Source organism: Aspergillus karnatakaensis (genome assembly GCF_047715665.1).
Source record: "Aspergillus karnatakaensis strain CBS 102800 unplaced genomic scaffold BJY04scaffold_1, whole genome shotgun sequence".
NCBI lineage: Eukaryota > Fungi > Ascomycota > Eurotiomycetes > Eurotiales > Aspergillaceae > Aspergillus > Aspergillus karnatakaensis.
The window spans coordinates 204,959-227,872 of record NW_027395713.1 but is presented as its reverse complement, the minus strand read 5'-3'; the positions used below and the strand labels follow the sequence as shown (position 1 = coordinate 227,872).

Below are 22,914 nucleotides of genomic sequence, written 5' to 3'. Positions count from 1 at the left end.
GCAGTATTTGCGTTGTCGACTTCCATCCGTGTCGGGAACCTGGAAGTGACTTATTGTTAGTCTCCTTAAGATACCAAGGGAACATGATCCTTACAGTTCAGTTGCCTCGAGCGAATCGTGAAAGTCTAATGGGCGAGACAACTCCTTGAAAGCCTGTATTGTTCGAGGGCTGAGTTTACCCAACCGCATCTCGTTGAGCATGTCCGCAAATTCAGGGTCACGCTGACGGAAAACATGTGTCAACAAGATTGTGTGTGATATCGAAGTATTCCAACTGGCCGCAGCGAATGAGAACTTGGCCTCGCGGTTATGGCCTTCTGGTACGGGAGGCAGTTGGAAGAAGTCGCCTGTGACGACCAATTGAATGCCTCCGAAAGGCCGGCCGTTGTTCCTTATTTGTCGGGCGATTTCTTCGAGCTTGTCGAACAGATCCCCGTCGACCATAGACACTTCATCAACGACAAGAACCTTTGTGCGCAGCCAGCGATTTCTCGCTTTCTGGTTTTTTTTTATCTGCTGCCCGTCAGTACCCCCGCACATGACAAACTATAGTGGGATTTTACCTTTTTTACTAGCTCAGGTACAGGCTCTTTGCCCAAACCGATACCTGCAAAACTGTGCAAGGTGACACCCTCGATATTGCACGCTGCAAGTCCAGTCGACGCTGTGACTGCAATGCGGTCTGGTTCCTTCCTGTATTTATCTCGTAACTTTTTGATAATCTCCCTCATGAGGACAGATTTTCCAGTTCCTGCAGAACCCGTGAAGAATATACTCTTCCCTTGGTCAACGACCGCCTTCAAGACATGCTTTTGTTCATCACTGAGAAATATTGGTGCCACTTGGGCGCGAGGTGTATGTGACTGTATCTTCTGGGATTGCGTTTTCTTGTACTGTTTGCGAAGTTCCTTTTGTTCTTCCTTGATTGCACTAGCTGTCTTGTTCCACGGAGCGGTTGAGGGCGGTCGTGCAGGCGTCTTTGGTTTCGGATCATCGTCTATTACAATAACATTGTGATTGTCTTCTGGTTTTCTTTGCCATGGTACAGTTCTTGGGGCGGCGGGCTTTTGAAAATGAGTGGGGGGCGAGGAGGACCACGGTAGTTGTAGGCTGCTCGGGGGCGCAAGACTGTCCTCGGGCGGAATGGACGGCAAGTCGGGATATTTGATGTCAGAGACGTAGGTATCTTGGGGTGCCGGAAGGGCCGAGAATGAATCGTCTTTCGGAGACAAAACAATGGTGGATTTTGCGGATTCGAAGGATGTCTCTTCCCGGACGCTGTTTCTCTCAATTTTGGCTGGCGGAATAAAAGGGTCTGGAGACTCAAAGTCCAGGTCATCGTCGTCATCGAAATCGTTCTCGTCGAAATATACAGCACTGTGTAAAGTTCCCAGATTTGACTTGGTACTCGTCATCTCGATTTTGCGCTTGACACCGATGGACTGTGAAGGAGAATTGGCTGCCGCATTCCCATGAGCACTTAGCAGGGTGGACTGGAGGGGCCTAGCAGTTCCAACCGAATGGTCTTTGACGGCCTTTTTAAACATTCCTACTGAGTCTCCTACAGCATGCAGTGGCCCCGAAGTGGTGTATTTTGAGACAATTTGCGGGATTAATCCTGGACCATTTGAGAGCGTATGGCAAACAGCAGCTGGTCTCCTGGGTCCTGCCTTGAGAAGGTACATAAACAAAAGAAGGAAAGAGGAGGGTTTGGGTAGTATGAATGAGAGTATTGTCCACAGCAACCTGAATTAAGACTCCGCGTCCCAAAAATGCGCGTCTCGAGATAAGTTACGCGCTCCTATCGCACGTGATCAACGATAAGGGTTCAACTCCGCTGCTGCTCCGTGGGGGAAAACAACAAATCCTGGAACGCTGCCTTGGCCAATTCGCGTTTTGCTGGGGAAAATACGATATTGTTTTATCCTGGAGTTCAACTAGGGCTTGATGACCTCTCTCTCCATGATCTTCTCTCGATAATACACTCTTGGACGTGTAACTGCCGGCAGCGTCCGAACTCGACTGATTCCGATAAGCCTCCGAGTTACAATCATGAAGCATGGCAGGGAATGCTGCCTCAAGTGAGTCGACGCCGGGTACAACTTGTACTATAAAATGCTTGCTAACTATCCAAAGACAGAGAACAACCCCTTGTGGGGGTAGTTCTGTGCTTCACGTCTATTCTTCCAGAACAGCGGGTAAGATCACGCCCTTCTTTGAACGTTTTCCTGATGATGCAGTGCTAATAACAACCACTCTCTGCAGACTGAGCTAGCCTCTATAGCAAGCCAGATGGGCGCAGGCCACAGTTACGATCTTACCTCTGACGTTACCCATTTACTGGTCGGCGAAACCAACACCCCAAAATACAAGTTCGTTGCGCGCGAGCGGCCGGACGTGGTTGTTCTCCAGCCGGAATGGGTAGAAGCTGTACGCCAGTCCTGGATGCAAGGCGGAGACACCAACATACAAGCTCTGGAAGAGAAACACAGACTGCCAACTTTCATCGGGACGGCGATATGCATCACAGGCTTCGAAGACAGTGAGTAGCGACACCTGTCGCCCAGGATGTACTCTTTATAATGCCATAACTCTATAGTGTCCCTTCGAAACTATATTCGCACGAACGCTGGGCTTCATGGCGCTGAATTCAGAGGTGACCTTACGAAAACCGTCACACATCTAATCGCAAAGAGTGCGGAAGGCGACAAATATAAATTTGCGACGCAATGGAATGTGAAAGTGGTCACTTTAAAGTGGTTCACCGATAGTATAGAACGTGGGATGGTCCTTGAAGAGACCTTGTACCATCCTCTACTACCCCCAGAGCAGCAGGGCGCTGGCGCCTGGAATCGTACTGTACCGGTAGTCAAGGCCAAACCAGCCGAAGTCGAGAATTCTGCAAATCCTCGCCCGCGCAAGCTACGCAGAATCGCCAGTGCTAAGCTTGGCGATCAAAATGAGAATATCTGGGGGGATATTGTTGGCATGGGGTTCGAGGCTGCAGAGCCAAGACCACCGAGGGAAGATCGAAGACTGTCAAGCGAAAAGAAGTCAAAAGATGCCCCAACAATTCAGATAGCAAAATCATTTGCTAGCGAAACTACCTTTGCTGCACCATCGCAGGCTCGTGAACCAACCGCAGAGCCGTCCGTTGACCGCCGAAATGGCTTCCTGGAAGACTGTGTCTTTCTGATCCATGGTTTTTCATCTAAACAGGCATGCACACCTTGCGTTTTTCTTTCTGTATTTTCTAACTCTGTCAGACTACTGTGTTGCGGAACCACTTGTCTTATAATGGTGCTCGATTTGTAGACTCAATGAGCGAGTTCTCTCGACCAGACATCCCAAAAACAGGATATGGTCTCTACATTATTGTTCCTTACCAGACACCTCGAAATATCATCCCATCAACTGATGATCTGGCTTTTGAGTGCGAGATTGTGACCGACATGTGGCTGGAAAGGTGCCTTGATGCCAAAAGCTTAGTGACGCCTGAATCACATATTGCAAATACTCCAATTCCATCATTCCCCGTCAAAGGTGAGCTCTTTCCGTCGTACAATGTCACAAGACATTTCTAACGAGACAAGGGCTGTCTGGGATGAGAATTTGCTCCACTGGTTTCTCACGCATCGACCTACTACACTTATCAAAGCTTGTAAAGCTAGTGGGTAGGTGTTTTCTATCCCTCGCTATGAGCCAGTGCTTACTTTGTAGGCGCCACGTACGATGAATACTTGAAGCCCACCGCCTCTGTGCTTATATGTAATGATTCAGTCGCCCTGAACCACGAGAAGTTGCGGCATGCCCAGGAGTGGGGAGTCCCAGTAGTTGGTGCAGAGTGGTTATGGAGTTCTATCCGACGAGAAAAGAGACAGCTATTCGACCAATACAACATACGCAAACAGCCAATACAAAGTAGCAAAGATGTGGAAGAGCGAGCTAGCTCACGCCCAGAGCCAAGGCGACATTCTGGTCAGATATCGAAAGACATAACTAGACAGCAAGACCCTGGGGCCTCTCATGGATCAGAAACTCCAGACATCGGCGCCGCTAGCAGCAGAGTAGCCAAACGAACCATTTCCGAGAGCCCCCAAAAGGAGCTTGCGCCCGATCCGAAACCATACTCCCCCGAAAGCCAATTGGAAGAATCAACCTCCATGTCGAAACCGCCACTTGATAACATCCTGAAGCCATCATCTGCAAAACGGAACCACTCAGCCGAACCAACAGCCGCGACAACCAAGTCCGCCATAGACCTCGCAGTCGGCGGTCTGCTAAAGCAGGCGCGAGCAGCAGCATCACGATCAAATTCCGATACAAATGGTGAGTACGATAGACGCTCGAGACGGCCAAAACCGCTCCTTGGACGCGCGCAGTCGAACTCCTCGGCTCGGACAGCGGACCGCAAGGCCTTCTCCCGCGCGAGCTCCATCGACACCCTGAACGATGACGGTTGTGGCAGTGCAGTCGAGAGTGTCAATCCAGATATCGGTATTCCGTCACTTGGTAACAGCGGCCGGTTTGATTTCGAGTACCCCGAGCGCGATCGTGGAATCGATAGGGCCGAGGACGAGACTCTTCCCCCCATGACACAGCTAGACTATGAGGATCCAGATGCTGTTGCCATGAGAGAGAAGTTCCTGCGATACGCGGGTAAGATTGTGGACAAGCCCTCAAAGTCCCAGGATCTTGTTCTCGGCGAAGTCAAGGATCTGGAGCAGGTTGGGTGGGGGGCTGGCCGGAGAACGAGAAATGCGAATAAGCCCATTATGGTGGACGATGACGATGATTTCTGATATTAGTGTCATCATTTTCACACTGGGCGTCCTACCCGTGGTTTTTAGATCTTTGATGATTTACTTCTCATTTGACAGCTGCTTGTTGCATGTTAGCATGTGGATGGTGTTTGAATGGCTTCTTTTTGGGTAAGGAGTCATAGCATGCCTCATACAGGTACAATAATGAACATCTCATTCCTTTACTTTCTGATTTGAATCTCAATTATCCGCAACCTAAAAGATACCTCGATACTGTAAACCCCATCTCTGAGTATACAAGCTTCACCCGGAAGTACTGAGAACCGACAAGACTTCAACCCCAATCATTTCATTTGACTTATTTCACAAAGGACGAAAAGGATACGGCGGGGGTCTGATATGGCACTAGCAGAATCTGAGTTCATACGCAACGACGTCCAAAAACCCTGCTCTACAGTTGAGGTAAGGTTTCTCTAGTTCATCATGGAGGCAGAAAGAAGATTGTGATTGTGCGCATAAAACAGCTTTTCCGTCGATAGCTTACAGCTTAACTGTGTTTCTCTGTATGACCACTGACGTACACAATCTCGACGCGAGTCAACTTTCCTACCTAGCGAGGAAGCAACTCGTCAGCCCAATTAGGGGTCAATAGCGTTAGACTACGTGTTTTAGACCTATGCCTATATTTGATGAGAACTTTCAAGGACTTACCCACCAGGCTCTCGAAATACTGCACTCTTATAGGGTAAGAGAAAGAGGGTGAAGGAGAAAGGGAGCACGTGAAGGAGCCCTAGGGACTCTGTAGCTAGTCATTCGCGTGGACTAAAGCGGAATCAACCGCGGCTGACCGAAGGATAGGAGCAGGCTGCCGGGCACCCTCTGCCTGCGTTCAAGCTCAAGGACTTGTTGTGGGCAGCGAGGCATAGTTGATGAAACAGGTTTATGTTCCCGTTATTTATTCTGCTAGTACGTCCTGGCTTGGAACTCCAATAGAAGAAACCATGGTAAATGTGGCAACCGATGGATGGAGGGTTATTACTGTTTAACCAGCCGGTATGGGGCATGCGCAATGCACACTAGACAATAACTGGTTCAAGAGAGGTAGCTCGGGTACTGAGTGCGTATGTTATTCATTATTTTGAGTAATATCCGAGCAAAGAGAGAAGTCGGATCCAAGTCTAGCGGGTTCCTCGGATGCCAAGGTTAGATAAAGAAGCAAAATTGTGAAAAAAAAGGGAGAAGAAGAGTAAAGAAGAGGTGTATAAAAGAATGGAAGCAGAATACAATAAGGGGGATAATGTGTAATGGGGAATATGATAGAACACCGATAAGAGATACATCATGGAGCGTCGTAATTTTATACATGGGATGGCCGTTGGGACTTATTCCGAGTAAGCACCAAGTCCACCAGGCAGCGGGCCGTCTAGATCAATGTTTTCGACGGATGTTCTGTTGTCAGTGCTATCGCGGAACAGATTGGCAAAGAACTTGCTAGCGACTTCGCTTTCTTGCTTTGTTTTGCTGACCTCCTGCTTACGCCGGCCAAGGTCTTCAACATCCTGGGCCAAGCAGCTTTGGAGATTGCTGGCGGGCATACGGAGGATACGGCGAACCTCAGATGAAATTCGGGTGGAGTTCGAGTGAACGTAATCAATCTCCGACAGCCTAGCAGCAATTTTGCGGGAGAGTCGAGGAGGGAGTGTGTGAGGAATCGAAGAGAGCAGGTAAGCAGTGGTAGCGACAGCTGAGTAGGTTAGCAATAGTCACCTCGTAGGAGTGCACAATGTGAAATAAACTTACCAGCAGCGAGAATACCGGGAAGGAGAAGACGTCGCACATTGTTCGGCCCAAGGAATTTAGCGGCACCGAACACGCTGTCAACCCAGCTAATACCGCCAAACGCCCTGCCACCAAGGACAGTCACGGCGGTCATGGCCATGCCCGTTCCTGCGAGCTTTTCTTGCCGTTCCCAAAGGCCAGAGATGTCGAAGAAATCTAAAAGCTCCACCTCCGTGTCGACCTGCCTTGCAAGAGCATGACGACGTCCACGACGGAACATCATATCAGCACGGAAGTTCAATGGAGAGAACTTGTCTTCCCCAATATGTAATAGCCCAATGTTCTGGATGAATCCTACACCTTGAGCTGTCTTTTCTCGAGCATAATCCTCGCAATCCGATACGGAGGCGGAGATATGCTCAAGCATGGCCAGTTTCAGATCTTCAGCGTATTGGAAGGCAGAGAAAATTCCAGGATAATCAACACCTAGATTGGCCTCGGAGACATTTGAGATAGCAGATGTCAAAGTCGTCCGAGTGTGCTTGTACACATCCTCACACGAGTCATCGATGGTTTTGTCGACTTCGTCCTGGAGCTCAACCCTCTTCTTCTTGCCGTTCTCGTACGCGGGCTCAAGCTCTGCCAACTCCTTCAAAACGCTCTGGAGTTCAGCATCTGCAACGTCACGGTTAGCCGAGGCTAGGGCATTGATGTCCGTGAGAACGTTGAGGAGGTATGTCCTAGCGGGAGCCAATTTCGAACGAGCGCGCTTTTCAAGAACAAATCGGCGCAAAGAGCTCTCCAGATTCTCAAAGTCTTGAATCTTCTCCTTTTCTTTCCCTTTGCCCTTTCCGTTGTCTTCAGGCTTGTTACTATCGTCACCACCATTTGGCCAGTCGTTTCCGTTTGGATCAGAACCACCGCCACCACCACCTCCTCCAGGACCTTCGACAGGAACTTGCGGAGCAACAGGAACGGCATTGCTCGAAACGAAGTGAACGAGTTCGGCAGCCTCTTTATAGGTGCGAGGACTGAGCTTTTTGATCTGATCCAGAATCATCCGCTGGCAACGCTGCTTGTCGCGAATCTGATCAAAGCCATTGACAACCATGAACATGTAGGCTTTTTCATGCGCAGCATTCCAGATGAAGTCCTGCGCGGAAAGAGTGAAGTGATTGGCGGCGGAGACAACGAATACCACAACATCAATCTCTTCCTGACGAGCAAAAACGGCGGTAGTTTTCAGAGAGTCCGAGTTCAGACCAGGCGCATCAATAAGAGCGATATCAACGACGCCGTTGTTGAGCAAAGATTCATCAATGGTCCGTACATCCTTCACGTAAACCTTGCATTGCATATACTTTGAGTTGTCAATCACGATGTTTTCGAGTTCGCTCAGAGCGTAAACATCATAAGTGGTTTCGTCATTACGGTTGTACTGACGATCTTTGTGCACGGCGTGCACTTCTTCCAATCCGCCGTTCTCTCGAGCATCGAGGACCTCACAAAAGATACTGGTGCAGGGTTGCTGATCTTCCGGTAACACCTTGCGACGTAGAAGAGCGTTACAGAATGTTGACTTTCCGGCGTTCAAATCTCCAGTAATCAGGACTTTGCTTGAGATGTCTTCAATTCTGTCCCGCAGCGAGAGAAGATGCTTGACACTTTGGCTAATCTTTCCATCCAGAAGCGATGCGATCGACCCCTTTTCCAAAGAGTGTACCAGCTCGGCCTGCGATAAAGCTCCCAACTTCAAATCCAGCTTCAAGATGGAGAACTCCTGCGCGATTTGTGGACTCATCAACCTCGGTTCTGGTGGAGCACGCCGCTCGGCAGCAGCACTGGATTCCGCAGCTTCTTCCTGTGTTGGCATGGTGACGGCACGTCTTAAGCTTCCCGGACGCGCCAGATCATCTGGGTGAGCAGCTGAGTCCCCGAAGAACGATTGACTTTGATTTAGAGAGGGCCGCTCGTCCGGAACGCTCTGTACGGAGGGATAGTGGGCCGGCCATTGTCGATTCATGTCTTGGAGTTCTTTCAGTGTCTCGATCGTTCGGGATATGGCGCGCGCAAGCTTTGTTCTATTTGAATTACTGCAATTTCCGTTAGCCGCGTTGCATCTCATTTTAAAATCAGTCGAAAGTCAAGCGTACTATAGTAGCTGGTGAACATGGCTTGCCACAACCTGTTTCTCGTGCTCAGCAGCAGGGTTCCACTCGCCCCCAATCGTAGGAGTATGGGCAGGAGTCGGTCTGTCCACGAGCATATCAGATCTCCATCCTGCACTCGATTCTCCATCCGCAACGCTGCCACCGTACCCCGAGTCTGCATGTAGCGAAGACATCAATGCAGTGGCACTTTCCGAAGTCGAACCGTTTCCGACGGTCATATAAGCCGGCGGGGGTCGGGGGGCAAATGGACTCTGCTCTGGTATATCATCGGCTGGCTGTCGTGATGATACCTGGCTGGCAGAGGAAGCACCTTCGCCGGGGAAGTATTCCTGACTCATGGCGATAGAAAGAGATGTTGCATGGGGATGGAGCTCTGGTGAAATGATGAGCGGCGAAATTGTGTTGAAGGATAAGGTGATGTGATTTCTCTCGGCGTGCCGCCCGGGTAAATGCCATGTCCCAAAAGGGGATGGCGGCTGCCATGTGACTGGATAACAAGCCCCGTTGCCGTATCGCCGTTACAATCTGGAGGCCTGATGTCACCGCAGCTTTGCGTTTTGTACTGCCTAGAATATCCCTTATTTTGACAATCATCCATCTCAATTTCTCCTCATCTGTCAAAATGAATGTGAGTACTAGCCATATAGCTTCTTCGAATCACACTGACAGTTTCCTCAAGATCGTCGAGTGGGCTTTCGGAAAGCGTATGACGCCCGCCGAGCGTCTCCGCAAGCACCAGCGGGCACTCGATAGGACACAGCGCGAACTGGACAGGGAGCGGACCAAATTAGAGAATCAGGAAAAGAAATTGATACAAGACATCAAGAAGAGCGCAAAAAATGGACAGATCGGGGCCTGCAAGATCCAGGCAAAGGACCTTGTCCGGACACGCAGGTAAGTCGTTCACAATGCTGCCCATGTCGCTTCGCTATCAGGTCACTAATTCCCACTCTCATGGTACAGATACATCCAAAAGTTCTATCAGATGCGGACGCAATTACAGGCTATTTCTCTTCGCATTCAGGTACGATATGCCCCTCCAAGGCACTTATCGAGTCGCTTACTTTTCAATCGCGTAGACCGTTCGAAGCAATGAACAAATGATGCAGTCGATGAAGGGGGCGACTATGTTACTGGGCAGTATGAATCGTCAAATGAACCTGCCGGCGCTGCAGCGGATCGCGATGGAGTTCGAGCGAGAAAATGACATAATGGATCAACGACAGGAGATGATGGACGATGCGATAGACGAAGCGACGGGAATGGAGGGTGAGGAAGAAGAAGGTGAAGACATTGTCAAAGAAGTTTTGGACGAAATTGGCGTGGATCTTAGCCAGGCGGTTCGTAACCCCTTCCCCTCGACTGACTGCGGGCGCACTTGTACTGACTCATTATTCGTATAGCTGGGCGAGACGCCATCGGGGATACAAAAAGAGGCAGTCAGTGAGACGCGGGTGGCCCAAGCGGTTGGTGCAGGTGGTCCTGGCAATGCAAGCGACGACGATCTCCAAGCAAGGCTCGACAGCCTCAGGCGATAACCATCACTTCGTATCTTTTCGCAGCCTCTTGTCAACAAGCCGGCCCCTACACCTACTTATTGTGTCTCTACATCCGAATCCTGATTTATGAGCGCCATGGTGTGCTCTCGTCATCAAAGCGATAATTGCAAATACCCATTACGTTGCCGAAGGGGCGGACCTGACATAACGACCAAACCATTGATATCACGAACTGGACTAAGACTGTTTAGATTTGGTCCTAGCCAATCCCATTACTTTCTATCTTGACTCGTTGAATTCCTTGATACTGATACGCTCACATCCTTGTAGATGAGGCTCTGACAAGATTCTGCGCATGTGATAACATGAGATGGCACAAACCTCACCTCGCATGCATAGTACTTTAGCCCCGGAAGCCTTTGGCCAATTCCCTCCTTCCGGTTCTAAATAGCAGGTGACTCTTGGAGATGAGAATGAAGCTAACCAACTGAAATATCAACAGTCAATCCTGGGGTTAGAGGGTATCTCCTACGCTCATCGCCAGAAAAATATACCCCTCCTGACAAAAAAGCTCCTAACGAAGTCTGTGCAGAGCCTACAAATTCAGTACATGAAGGACACCCCTCCCGAGAAAAATAAGGATCATGATGAGCCAAGGAGTTGATGACATTATCGTTTGTCCAGGTTCGTGTATGTCACGTTTGGAGTAAAGAGCCAGGCAAATATAGCCAGGTTCATATGATGGTGGTAGAGCTCGTATTCTATAAAGCAGAACTGTCCTGCAGCAATCATGTCAGTACGATACGATAGCCGTGTGGACCACTCCACATAGGAGAGCGGAGAGATGCATGCACTCAGCCTGTCAGGATGGACCTTCCGGGCTTGCATGCAAGTCAATGCTACAAAGCAATCACAGTGGTCATTGATCGTTCTATGAGGCATTATTATTTGGCGCTGCCCGACGCGAAAGATTTCTCGTATGGGGCTGGGGAGGTTCAGCGGGCACCCATAGGTATTGGTTTCTTCTTTTAGCTGCATATTCACGAGATCTTTTGCTATCAAATGGACAAACATATAATGTTGAGCTGCAGTCTAGGTAGTTCACTGCAGGTGTCCAGGAAACAGCCCGCGCTATCTGCATCAGCATCAGCAGCCGATCCTTTCATGCACGAGCTCAAGACAATAAAATAATGCGACTGGCTGGCTATCATTGCCTCATGTCTAGAAGAGCCGCAATTTGGACAAGTGTCGATCGGTCAAGAGCTCAATCCTGCTGCCTTAACAGCACCTTTGATTGAGCCAAACACAGCCACTACTGCAAGGGAGCAGAATAGGAGGGTTGGATTCAATGAATATTGGTCTTACCGATTAGAGTTGGATTCTTACCCATGCTTCAAGCCTCACTTTTGTACCCGGGCAACCTCCTCGTTCCCGTCTCACTTGCTATATACCATGTGCTTGAGATTGAGAGCCCTTTGCCCTATTTGCCCGATATCCCCGGATAAGCTAAGTCTGCCCTCTGGAGCAGGGAACTGCCCCAGGAGAAACATCTTGAGTACTTCTTACACGGAGGGGGTCGTCGGGATACAGGGCGTCTGAATGTCAATCGCCAGCACTGATACCAGGTGTGGCTCAACAAAGCCGTCATTGGTTTATGCATGATGATTGCGACGACAAAGATCCTGAAAGATGGCCGTCAAAGCTTCCCGTGCATGTATCCGCTGACATTTGTCTAAGAGAAGAGCTCATATACTGCGTTTTGGTGGGGAGCACTGGGTATTTCAACCGCATTATCGCCGCATCTGAGCCTCTCAATTTGTCTCTCCAATCATCCCGACTGTCTCTGTCTTCCTACTATCATAGTGGGCACAGCTTCTTCCATTTCATATCTTGCCTCATCTACGACCTTGAGGAATGACAATCATCAACATGCATCCGCCTATGCCCCCTCCGCAGCAACCGTCAATGCACCCAAGCGACAGATCCTACTCGGTATATGATCATCCAGCAGGGCCCGATCATCTGGCGCAGTATGTGAACCAACTTCACCTTCAACAGGACAAACGGAGCCCAGCCAACGACGCGCGACAACGAGAGCTCGCTGATGCCAACGAACATGGAGAGACATACCTCGGATACACATTCTACAAGGCCATTCCGCCTTCCGGGCATCCAGCAACCTGGAAGACAACCGACAGAACCAAGATGAACCTCAGTCAAGATGATCTTCTTGGCCTGGTACGCAGGAGGGCCAGAAAGCTAACATCCACGGGTCAATATCAAAGCTTGTCAAGGGTCAAACGGCCCCATGTGGACCAGTTGGTTGAAGATCTTCGACAAACCAAGCCACAGTTCCACTGGACATGCGCGTACGTCAAGGAGGAACAGAGGAACGTCAAGGGAAAAGGCTACAGTCTCGGCGACTACGAAACAACTTCAATGGACGTCATCTTGGTGGGGAAGGCAAAACGCCCACCAAGCTCTGAGGCACCTGTTGAGGCTAGAGAACAGCCACCATCGTATGCTCAACATACTGCACCAGAAATTCACCAGAAACCTTTCGCCGGTCATGGGCCACACACTGGTGCATGGAGTGGATCAGCTTATGAGCAAGTACCCATACCTTCTCAAGCACCACCCATGTCGACTCAAGGGCCTCCCATGGCAACTCATGGACCATCACCCGTGCAGCAAGGACCGGCTCAGTTATGGCAGCATACACACCCTCCCCACCCGCCACAACAGGCTGCAATGAACGAGACACAATACCCAGAGCAAAGCTACTGGCAGCAGAATATGCCCACAAGCCAGCCTCAGCCTGCTGTGACATTTGCACCAGACCAGATGAGCCATCCGCCCGTGTCCCGCCCGAACCACGAGACTCATGTGCACGGGGGGCGAAAGGTTACTATGGCGCCAGAGCCCATGGCAACAGGCCCCCATAGGCATAGAACAGAGAAAATCCGACAGAGCCCAGCGCATACTCACCAGCCTCAAAGCGAACGTACGCGTGCCAAGTCACCGAAACAGCGACCTGGATCGACGCCGGATCTGGTATATGATAGTAACAGTAGTAGAGACGATGTGAATATGCCACCAGAACCTCATGACGAAGACTCAGATGCCGAGTTTTCCAGCAGAGAAGCCAAATTGCCACGATACCGAGGTAGCCTTTATCCGTCCGCGAAGCCTAGCCGTAGGTACCGCACGCACTATCGCAAGGATCCAGATATGATTGACGATCGAGCGCTCCAGAGATTCCGGGGCGAATCTGGGGCTATTATTGTTCCCGCAGACTCGAGGCACATTGCTCGTCGTGCGAACAGATATTACGGAGGTAATCGACAGTGGATGGCTCAACAAGGTGTGGTTCATCATGCGGACTCAGATGACACCGACCTGCTCGCAGAGCAGCTCCGCGGGCAGGCGCAGAACAACATACGGAGCCGGATGCTAAAGCATTGGCAGGCGGATCTTGAGGAGCGAGAGCAGTTGGTCGAATACCATACGCAGCTGATCAAGGAGTCAATGCGCAACGATCGAATCAACGACATTGACTTGATGAAAGGCCCCAGACCCTTGCGAGAACCACTGTCTGGATATCATCGTGGTTACCTCCCAAGGGCTCTCCAGTGAGTTTCTTTTTGTTTTGCACTTCTTCATTTCGCTGTTTTCGGGTACATGATTTTTTGAGTGGTGTCCGGCGGTGGGTGGGAAAAGGAACGGTGGGGGGGCATGCAGATACTAGCTTTTTGATTGTGTCAATTCCATATTGATAAGCCAATACTTTCCTGTACATGATCAGACTCAGAAGTTGAAGTGCCCAAGATGTACCCTTGAGGGGAGTAGTTCAGGTAGTGACGCAGGGCCAGCTCACTATCGATAAGCCCCTCCTCCTCCGTTCGGCCCCTCCATTAAGTCACCGGCGGCTTAGTGCAGTCCCGCTGCCTCCCGTTTATTTTCGTCATTCCTCGTCCTCCATTAACCTTCCCACTTCCAGCTTTCCATTCACCTCTCAATCTCTTCATTACCCCCTTTCCTTTTCCCCAAATCTTCAATTCAACTTACCAGCCTTCAAAATGCCTCGCCAATTCTTCGTCGGTGGTAACTTCAAGATGTTCGTATACAACCCTCTACCCCGCAATACCTCCCACCTTGTACCATCTACAGTTCATACCCCGAGCTCACAAGAGAATTCTCGTTAAGCACTGCTGATTGATGCCTCAAAACAGGAACGGTAATGCCGAGAGCACTACCTCCATTATCAAGAACCTCAACTCCGCCGATTTGGACTCATCTGCCGAGGTCGTCATCTCTCCTCCCGCCCTCTACCTCCTCCTCGCCCGCGAGATCGCCAACGACAAGATTGGCGTTTCCGCTCAGAACGTGTTTGACAAGCCTAACGGTGCTTTCACCGGTGAGATCAGTGTTCAGCAGCTCCGCGAAGCCAACATCAACTGGACCATCCTTGGACACAGCGAGCGCCGTGTCATTCTCAAGGAGACCGATGAGGTATGGCACGCCCTTCGAATTTTGTGACACGAATTGAGTGCTAAGGAAACTAGTTCATTGCCCGTAAGACCAAGGCTGCTATCGATGGTGGTCTGAACGTTATTTTCTGCATCGGTGAGACGCTCGAGGTAAGCTCCCTTTTCTTTTCTTTTTTACCCCACCCTGACCCCTACTCCTCTCCACCAACTCATTTTCACGTGCTAATTGTATCTGCAGGAGCGTGAGGGCAACAAGACCATTGAGGTCGTCACCCGCCAGCTTAACGCCGCGGCTAAGGAGCTCTCCAAGGACCAGTGGACTAAGGTTGTCATTGCCTACGAGCCCGTCTGGTAAGTCGCATCCACATACACCGTCAGTCAAGAGCTCCGAGCTAATGCGAAACCAGGGCCATCGGTACCGGCAAGGTTGCTACCACTGAGCAAGCCCAGGAAGTTCACGCCGCTATCCGTAAGTGGCTCAGCGATGCCATCTCCGCCGAGGCCGCCGAAAACACCCGAATCATCTACGGTGGCTCGGTGAGCGAGAAGAACTGCAAGGAACTCGCCAAGGAGAAGGATGTCGATGGCTTCCTCGTCGGTGGTGCCAGTCTCAAGCCCGCCTGTATGTCTCTCTCTTCTACATTACTACCCTTTTTCTTCACCGGTGAATGGCCACTAACAGCTTCAAGTCGTCGACATCGTCAACGCCCGCCTGTGAACCTTTGCGGTAACAACTATATCAAGCAAATAAACAAAGGTCACCCTCGTCGGCTCGCTTTTTAACATCATGTTATGATGCAGCAAGCAGCGTTTATATCCATTAGATATATCTTGGCCAGTCATGAATTTGGCCTCGAATGTACAGAGGACCGTTATATCTTATTATTCAAAATATAATAAAAATATACGATAATATGGCCCCGCAACCCCTCTAGCAAATCATTAAACGTGACACAGCATATACATCTAGATACAAATATATACAAGAAGAAATGTAGAGAGGCTTTTTATGAAGAGTACGACACCGACACGCCAACACCCCTCCAATACGACGCTGGGGCACCACCGCTCTGAGCCCCGGCAGCACCCTGGGCAGCCGTGTAGGACGAAGGCGAGAAGGAGCTTGGGCCCAGGCCAACACCAGCACTTACCAGGAGCTCTTTCACCCTGCCTTCCCAGAGAAGACGAACATTCCAAGACTGATCGACCCGAAGCTTCAGGACCGATTCTTGATTATCATCTTCTCTACGTGGAGGTGGAATTTCAGGTTGAAGCGGGAAGGCTGAGGGGTCCCATATGCGGACCTTGCGACGGGCCCACTCAAGATCGTCATCGTTGTTTCCTGTTGCAAGGGTAGATTTCGGTGATTGCCGCCAGAGTTCGCACCCAGCTACCATTTCGCTTTCCCAGCTGTAGACGTTGAACCCAAAGCGGGAACTGAAAGATAGGTTTGGCGAGGCGCGTAGAGAGTATGAGGTTGACAGAGAGCCAGTCAGCGGGGTTAGGGTGAGAGTCAGGGTGTATGGAAAGGTCGATATGGGTGTATTCGTGTTGGGCGTGGAAGGTGATTGCGGGTTTGTGGCTGCTGGTAGCGTGCTAAATCTGAGACCCGTGGACATGCCAATCAAGGATGAGACGGGAGAATAGTATGCCTCTGCGCCGGCAGAGAGGAGTGACAACCGGGGAGCGCCGGTGTAAGTTCGCGGGTCGGGGCCAAAGTTCCATAGTCCTCGCCAGCCGAATAGAGAGTTGTCCGTACTGAATAGATACTCATTGCTGTACTTCCCAGTGTCGTGGGAAAGCTGAGTTAAGAGTGTAGCCTGCGGTGCAGACTTGGATAATGGAGGTCCGCGAGTCGAAGAGACAGCAAGCGCGAGCTGCATAGTAGGGGAGATCCGCCGGAGGAAAAGCGCATTTAAGGTTGTCGGCGGGGGCAATTGTAATGTTGCATGAAGCAAGGTCGCCTTTGAGCCATTGGGGTTCTGCCCATAGCCGTTAATCCCGGGCTTGCTACCATCGAGTATAGAATCCCAGTTCCAGGAGTCAACTGGAGGGGCGATAGGTGCTTGAACTTGGCGGTAGCCGGGTGCGAGCTTTCGGAGGGGTATCAAAGCGCTTTTACTCGGCGTATTGTCAAACGACACATTGCTATATAAATATGAGACGGAGCCTTCTATTAACCCCACAGTGCCGAGTGTGTAGCTTGTCGCGAAATTGGGGGTGGAAAGGGAGGAGAGGTGAACTCGGACACGCTCAGGTGTTGTGAAGTCCAGAAGGGCTAGACATACTATTAGAGCTGGATTCTGTACACGACTAGCTGGGGCCTTGACAAAAGGGACTTACATTGTGTCGTGGCTGTCAATGACGAGTACGAGTTGTCGCGGTTCCATTGCGTCCCCTCCGCGAACGCGAGTTGGATATAGTCCATGAAATCCAGCATGATCGGGCGGCGGTGAGATATACTATGCAAGAACTCTTTATCTATAACAGCTCTCCGGGTTAGCGTCGCGAACCATATTACAATTGAACGATCTTCAACTGGATACGGAGTGGGAGACAAGGTACTAATAATACGGGGGACGAGAGCCGCGGCCATCAGCTCATTTCCCCTTTAGGCGAGTCGGATAAGCCTCGCATCAACATTAATCCGCCTGTTATCAGCGAAGAAAAAAATAATTCCACCTCAACCCAACAATTCTCCGCACTAGTATACAACAATCTTACGGGTCGGCACTCACAGCATCACCATCCATTATCCGGTCTATACTAGCGATCGCTATTTAAATACATAATGCCTCGTTCCAAGCGCGCAAGAATCGTACACGAGTCCAAGACCGCCAAAAAGTCCCACAAGGAACAGACCAGACGCCTCTACGCTAATATCCGCGAATGTGTCGAAAAATATGACCACCTTTTCGTCTTCTCCGTCGATAACATGCGCAACACATACTTGAAGGATGTGCGCACCGAGTTCGCAGACAGCCGGTAAGTACACACGACCTCCCGCGTAACATATTCCAGATATCTTCCTCCATCTAGAACGACAGAACTAATTTATGCAGCCTGTTCTTCGGCAAGACAAAGGTTATGGGCGTCGCACTCGGCCACAACCCTGAGACTGAAGCCGCTGAGAACCTGCACCTACTTACCCCCTACCTCACCGGCGCCGTCGGTCTCCTCTTCACCTCTCGAGACCCCACCTCCGTCATCGACTACTTCAACTCCTTCCGCCCTCTCGACTTCGCCCGCGCCGGAACAGAAGCCACCCGCTCTTTCTCTATCCCCGCAGGTCTTGTGTACTCCCGTGCCGGCGAGATCCCCACTTCGCAAGACGAGCCGATCAGCCATACCATTGAGCCAGAACTGCGCAAATTGGGCATTCCCACCCGCCTGGTAAAGGGCAAGGTCATGCTTGAGTTGACGGATGGGCAGGAGGGGTACCCTGTTTGCAAGGAGGGTGACGTTCTAGATTCGAAGCAGACGACGATCTTGAAGATGTTCGGCGTTGAAACATCGGAGTTCAAGGTTGGATTGAAGGCTCATTGGGCCCGGGAGACCGGCAATGTTGACATCCTTGAGAAGGACGAGGGTGGTATGGATGTGGAGTGATTTTTGGGCTCACAAAAAGTGGTTCTCGGTTTCTTCTCTTTTCACGGAATCCCCTTGGGCATCTCATGGAGTTAGGATTGGCGTTTCTTTTTTTTACTTCTCTCTCATGTCTTCACGCTGTCGGTCTTGACTCTGGCGGTTTCGACATAGTAACGAGCGTATGACGGATATATAGAATACCAAGCAAAAGATTTTCGTCTGCATATACTTGGCCTTGGCGCAAATCCCAGAGTGGGATGAGATCTCAGCCCCCGAGACAAGCTACACAGAACTATGGAATCTGGTATCAAGGCTCATTGAAAAGATAATATCCCTGTGCTTACAACCGTACGAAGATCTCCGGCGCAGGTTATCGCTAATGAAACCCTTACCTATCTTCTTACCTGAACTGTAAATAACCCCCGAACGACGATTCCGGCTGAAAAAAAAAAAAAAAATTCACACTAAAGTACATACTTACCCCCTGAGGCCGGCGGTATTGGCCGAAACGAGCCAGAACAGGAGAAAGGACAGGATACAAGGAATAGAAAGTGAAATCGAGAAGCGGAGGGAAAACGCGGTATTCTCTGGGCCGGGTCCAAACCATATTTCCCTTTTCCAATCAGAGATAGCAGCATCCCAGGGCAAAGGATTCCTTGGCTGGAGCTGATATGTGAGTTTCCGCCAGCAGGGGCGGCGCCCATATGGTAATCGAATAGACAGCGTTCGACTGTTGTAAGTAACCGGTGTCTGGGTTGCTGGGTGCGTTGTCTTACCCAGTGTCATGTTGGGGTGGATAAGAAGAAAAGACTATCAACCGGAGATACCCACCAACAAACCATGATCGAATAGTGCTGGGTTGCATGATGCTGTCCGCAAGGTTTTAATATCGCCGCTTAGCACGCGGATCATCGTATGAATCGTCTTCATGATACCTCTTGCGACCTTGATCTTCCCTGCCTCCGTACCTGTCGCGCTCCCTGTCACGGTCGCGGTAGCGATAATTGTCCCTGTCACGGTCACGGCGGTCGCCATCACGGTCTCGGTCACGCCTATCACGATCGCCATAGGAATCCCTCGGCCGTATGGGTTCACGGTTACTGCCTGTGCCACCACGGTCAGGCCGGCTAGGACCCCCGAATCCTGCGTTCCTCCCACCTCCTGGTCCAGAAGGAGCATTTGGCGGGGCCTGGCCGCCAAATCCGCCGCGGCCTCCCTGATAGCCGATACCTCCACGAGATCCGAATCCACCGCGGTCGCCACGGAATCCTCCCTTGAAGCCTCCTCTGCCGCCGAAGCCACCACGGAAACCGCCGCCGTAACCGCCTGGGCCAGAAGGTGGACCGAACCCTCCTGGGCCGATAGGACGTGACGGCATTGCCTTTGTGTAACCCCGCCCTCCCAAGCCACCGCCAAAGCGACGAGGCTTCCAACCCTTAACGGTTCTACCACGTTCAACGTCTACCAAGACGCGTCGATCTCTGATTCGAATACCATCTGTTTCCTTGTAGGCCGCTGAATACAAAAAATGGAACACCTAGATTAGTATAAATAAGATTGATTGTGAGAACTGTAATTTTACCTTTCATATCCTTTTCGCGCTCATAGACAATGAAAGCATAGCCGCGATGAGGCTTCTTTGCACCTTTCGGGGTGACGGTGTCTTTGACGATGCGAATCTGGGAACTGTCAGCCTTGATGACCAAGAGAGATTAGGCTTGGTTAAAGTACTCTTTCAATGGGACCAAATCGCCCGAACTCTCGTTCGAGATCGCTTTCAGTCACCTCATAGCTTAAGCGAGAGATGAAAAGTGTCTTGAACGGATCGCCTCGCGCATGTTGGTCAGCATTGGGGTCATCTAGCCGACGATTAGCATATATCAATGGAGAGTGACACGACCATGATCGCATACAAGTTTCAAGACCCTCAGTGAGTTGCTTGTTCAGGCGCTCCCTCTTTTCAAGTCTTTGACGCCATTTGCGCTGCAACCAAGTTTCCGTCGGAACGTATTGTTTCTCCTCTTCAAATTTCTTTGCTTCGGGGATGAACTGCGCAATGCCTGTGATTTTGCTCTTTCTGACATCTTCGGGCGCGCGGTCAATAGGTGTAACCCAGCGCAGGGGTGGTCGGGGCTGGAAGAGAGCCAAAAGCGGAGGGGGGAGCTTGTCGGTCATCGTCCCTCGGATTAATCTCGACTAAATAATGTGTTATGGCTTAGCGACCGAGATAAGGCGGCATTTGGAGTGAAAGGCTAGTCGACAGGTGGTTCTGGTGAGCTGCTGTTCCAACCTTGCGAAATTCGCGTTCCCCGTCCGGATCGGATGCTTGGCTAGTCAGCCGCTAGGCGCGACAGCCGCGAACAGCCGCAGACCAATGGCGGCCGCCGCCGAGGTCTGAAAAGTTCCCCTTCGACTTGTCTCGGCCTAGAAAGGAAGCAAGGCCATCAACACAGAGAACGCAACAATGCCGGTACAAGGGATTCGAACAGTTACCTCCGCTCGGGTATGCCTCCTCATCACAATCTAGGTTTTCTCAGAGCTAACCCGCTTGGCAGAACGGTGTGGGCGCCTTCATCCTACAATGCAAGCGCCTGGATTTCCACTACTGTGACTGGGCTGGAAGTTCCCGGGGTATGGTGTATGTTGAACCCGATCAATATTGGTACCTACCCTGTTATATCTAACAACGCTCATTAGGGCCTTCTTGAAGCATGCCCTCCCGAAATTCGCGCAAGAGAACCCCCAGATTGAAATCCGAGTTTCACCGCGACCTCACAAGCACCCGGTCATCAAGGGCCTCTACATCAATGGACGAGAAAAGGCTATTTGTGTGCGAAACCTCGAGCCCGAGCAAATCATGAACAAGGCTATCTTGTTGAGGGAAGCCAGTGGTGAGAAGTTGAAGCGCACCAAGAAGCCCGTCACCAGTATCAACGAGAGTGTGCGTGGTATCTGGTCTCCATATCACGGAGGTCTCAAATCAGTTTGAGCTGGATCTTGTGTCAGTTATTGTAGCGGTGTTACTTGCATTCTTGGGGCTTTTTCTCGTCTTGTATTATGGACTTTCGCCATGGTTGATGACCACTCTGTATCATACTTGCACATATACCATCTGAAGATGATAATCAGATTGAATTCTCTAGTAAAAGACAATTCTTTCTTGAATAGGATTGACACGACATAACCAAGAAAACTCCACCATCGCTATGAGGGATAGAAACAACCAGCAAGAAACACAACTGCCCAGGCCCATAGTCTATGCAATGAGGGTATCGTAAACAACGAGAAAAGAAAAAAACCATCCGAACACCATGCTTTGCAGGCGCCAATCAATAGAACACACCGAGTCATCATAGATAGATTTGAAACATCGCTTTCGGGGCGCTGATCGATTTTCCGCAGTCAGGAACTTGACATTTCGCAAAGGGCTTCGTCTTTGCGCTCGCCTTCTTCGCCTTTGTCAAGGAGCGGTTGGTGGCACATTCTCCGCAATAAACCTACACCAGGTGTCAGTTACCGGTCAGCTTAAAAGAGGGAGAACACGGACATGGCCGCATTGTTTAGCCACCCATATTTGTTGTTTTGTCTCATCCCCGGTTCCAAGCTCCTCGTCGCAATTCGGGCAAGTTGCGACATCATCTTCGGTAACGGATCTCGTAAACCCCTCCGGCGCTGGACTTGGTGGCCTATAGCTGCTCCTCTGTCGTTCTCTTTCAGGCCGCTCTCTATCCGGGGACAATCCTAGCACCCAGCCTGCATTGTCCAGGTTAATTGTGAAATCCATAGCACCACCAGGGTTATCTCCAATAAGAAAAGTCTCAAGGTCGGCACGAGAAAGATGGCCCGCTTCCTGCCAAGGTATCTCACGCCGTCGATAACCTGGTTCATTAGTAGGTCGGAACATCGTAGGAAGTGGCAGCATACGCCAGAAATTTGAGTTCATGAGACCCTGTGTCCGGGGCGGTGGTTGCGGTTGGCGAACACTCGACGACACAAACTGTACTTCCGGGCTGCTGGGGGGTTCATGTTCTTCGTCCTCCAGGTCCACGACATCTGTCATAATATTTCGGCCGAACCGGGGTGGCCGGGGTCGTCGCGAGCTGCTCTCAGGTAATTGCCGCCGGGGTAATTCTGGAGAGTCTGGTTCATTGGTGAGATCAATAACTGCGGAGTCGTCCTGGTGTGGCGCGGACGATGTAACTGGTCGTCGAAAATCAAGGCCATCGCCGGCATAGCGTGCAGTAGGGAGAGTGAGCGGAGGGAGGGTAGGGCGGGAGGAAGATGCGAATGATTGTTCATTGGGTGTATGCGAGTGATCTCTCCGAGGTCGCTATAGGACAAGAGTCGTCAGTAAAAAAGCTGACAGTTTTGGTTCTCTTAAGAAGGTATATGTAGACCCCGCATCGGGAGGGGGAACGAGTGAGGCAATACTGACCTTCCTTCGTCGAGCTGCGACAATCTGAACTCCAGAGTCGTTATCCATTTCGAGGCTGATATGGTTAAGGTACAAGATTGAATGTATATAGAGAAAAGGTGGACGAGAGAAAAGCGAGTGGTACCACAAAGAAGAAGGAGAAAAGGCGAAGGAGATGAAAGGTTGGTGAGTTGTAGAAAGTCAAGCCTT

At 50.7% G+C, this 22,914-nt stretch overlaps 10 protein-coding genes across 10 annotated transcripts; 6 read left to right on the top strand and 4 right to left on the bottom strand.

Moving 5' to 3' along the window:
* Window positions 1-2,052: 2,052 nt before the first annotated feature.
* Window positions 2,053-4,802, top strand: BJY04DRAFT_212348 (BRCT domain protein; the record flags this gene model as incomplete). Its single annotated transcript, XM_073714562.1, has 7 exons — window positions 2,053-2,081; window positions 2,141-2,198; window positions 2,266-2,542; window positions 2,600-3,186; window positions 3,267-3,543; window positions 3,594-3,674; window positions 3,721-4,802. The coding sequence occupies 7 exons, from the start codon at window positions 2,053-2,055 to the stop codon at window positions 4,800-4,802; spliced, it is 2,391 nt and encodes a 796-aa protein (XP_073577120.1).
* Window positions 4,803-5,709: 907 nt separating this feature from the next.
* BJY04DRAFT_175587 (mitofusin) lies at window positions 5,710-9,121 on the bottom strand. Its single transcript, XM_073709351.1, has 3 exons — window positions 8,696-9,121; window positions 6,564-8,635; window positions 5,710-6,507 (listed from the first exon to the last, which is right to left on the bottom strand). The coding sequence occupies exons 1-3, from the start codon at window positions 9,049-9,051 to the stop codon at window positions 6,146-6,148; spliced, it is 2,790 nt and encodes a 929-aa protein (XP_073577119.1). The 5' UTR covers window positions 9,052-9,121; the 3' UTR covers window positions 5,710-6,145.
* Window positions 9,122-9,245: 124 nt separating this feature from the next.
* On the top strand, window positions 9,246-10,566 carry BJY04DRAFT_951 (ESCRT-III subunit protein DID4). The gene is made up of 5 exons (XM_073721357.1): window positions 9,246-9,341; window positions 9,393-9,607; window positions 9,677-9,737; window positions 9,793-10,053; window positions 10,117-10,566. The coding sequence occupies exons 1-5, from the start codon at window positions 9,336-9,338 to the stop codon at window positions 10,249-10,251; spliced, it is 678 nt and encodes a 225-aa protein (XP_073577118.1). The 5' UTR covers window positions 9,246-9,335; the 3' UTR covers window positions 10,252-10,566.
* A 1,410-nt stretch (window positions 10,567-11,976) lies between these two features.
* On the top strand, window positions 11,977-14,051 carry BJY04DRAFT_175581 (uncharacterized protein). Its single transcript, XM_073709350.1, has one exon. It carries the CDS (start codon window positions 12,127-12,129, stop codon window positions 13,846-13,848), a length of 1,722 nt encoding a protein of 573 aa, XP_073577117.1. The 5' UTR covers window positions 11,977-12,126; the 3' UTR covers window positions 13,849-14,051.
* A 129-nt stretch (window positions 14,052-14,180) lies between these two features.
* Window positions 14,181-15,624, top strand: BJY04DRAFT_175580 (triose-phosphate isomerase TPI1). Its single transcript, XM_073709349.1, has 6 exons — window positions 14,181-14,329; window positions 14,445-14,724; window positions 14,778-14,852; window positions 14,941-15,053; window positions 15,110-15,324; window positions 15,392-15,624. Exons 1-6 carry the CDS (start codon window positions 14,292-14,294, stop codon window positions 15,418-15,420), a joined length of 750 nt encoding a protein of 249 aa, XP_073577116.1. The 5' UTR covers window positions 14,181-14,291; the 3' UTR covers window positions 15,421-15,624.
* An 85-nt stretch (window positions 15,625-15,709) lies between these two features.
* On the bottom strand, window positions 15,710-17,142 carry BJY04DRAFT_212343 (mitochondrial distribution and morphology protein 10; the record flags this gene model as incomplete). Its single annotated transcript, XM_073714561.1, has 2 exons — window positions 15,710-16,980; window positions 17,046-17,142. 2 exons carry the CDS (start codon window positions 17,140-17,142, stop codon window positions 15,710-15,712), a joined length of 1,368 nt encoding a protein of 455 aa, XP_073577115.1.
* Window positions 17,143-17,339: 197 nt separating this feature from the next.
* BJY04DRAFT_175578 (ribosome assembly factor MRT4) lies at window positions 17,340-18,541 on the top strand. The gene is made up of 2 exons (XM_073709348.1): window positions 17,340-17,687; window positions 17,765-18,541. The coding sequence occupies exons 1-2, from the start codon at window positions 17,494-17,496 to the stop codon at window positions 18,309-18,311; spliced, it is 741 nt and encodes a 246-aa protein (XP_073577114.1). The 5' UTR covers window positions 17,340-17,493; the 3' UTR covers window positions 18,312-18,541.
* Window positions 18,542-18,560: 19 nt separating this feature from the next.
* On the bottom strand, window positions 18,561-20,575 carry BJY04DRAFT_175576 (U1 small nuclear ribonucleoprotein 70 kDa). The gene is made up of 4 exons (XM_073709347.1): window positions 20,204-20,575; window positions 20,022-20,149; window positions 19,873-19,969; window positions 18,561-19,805 (listed from the first exon to the last, which is right to left on the bottom strand). Exons 1-4 carry the CDS (start codon window positions 20,463-20,465, stop codon window positions 19,174-19,176), a joined length of 1,119 nt encoding a protein of 372 aa, XP_073577113.1. The 5' UTR covers window positions 20,466-20,575; the 3' UTR covers window positions 18,561-19,173.
* A 135-nt stretch (window positions 20,576-20,710) lies between these two features.
* On the top strand, window positions 20,711-21,438 carry BJY04DRAFT_175573 (mitochondrial 54S ribosomal protein mL43). Its single transcript, XM_073709346.1, has 3 exons — window positions 20,711-20,793; window positions 20,846-20,928; window positions 20,988-21,438. The coding sequence occupies exons 1-3, from the start codon at window positions 20,755-20,757 to the stop codon at window positions 21,277-21,279; spliced, it is 414 nt and encodes a 137-aa protein (XP_073577112.1). The 5' UTR covers window positions 20,711-20,754; the 3' UTR covers window positions 21,280-21,438.
* Window positions 21,314-22,864, bottom strand: BJY04DRAFT_899 (putative RING finger domain protein). The gene is made up of 3 exons (XM_073721264.1): window positions 22,726-22,864; window positions 21,838-22,620; window positions 21,314-21,787 (listed from the first exon to the last, which is right to left on the bottom strand). Exons 1-3 carry the CDS (start codon window positions 22,771-22,773, stop codon window positions 21,641-21,643), a joined length of 978 nt encoding a protein of 325 aa, XP_073577111.1. The 5' UTR covers window positions 22,774-22,864; the 3' UTR covers window positions 21,314-21,640.
* Between the last annotated feature and the right edge of the window lie 50 nt (window positions 22,865-22,914).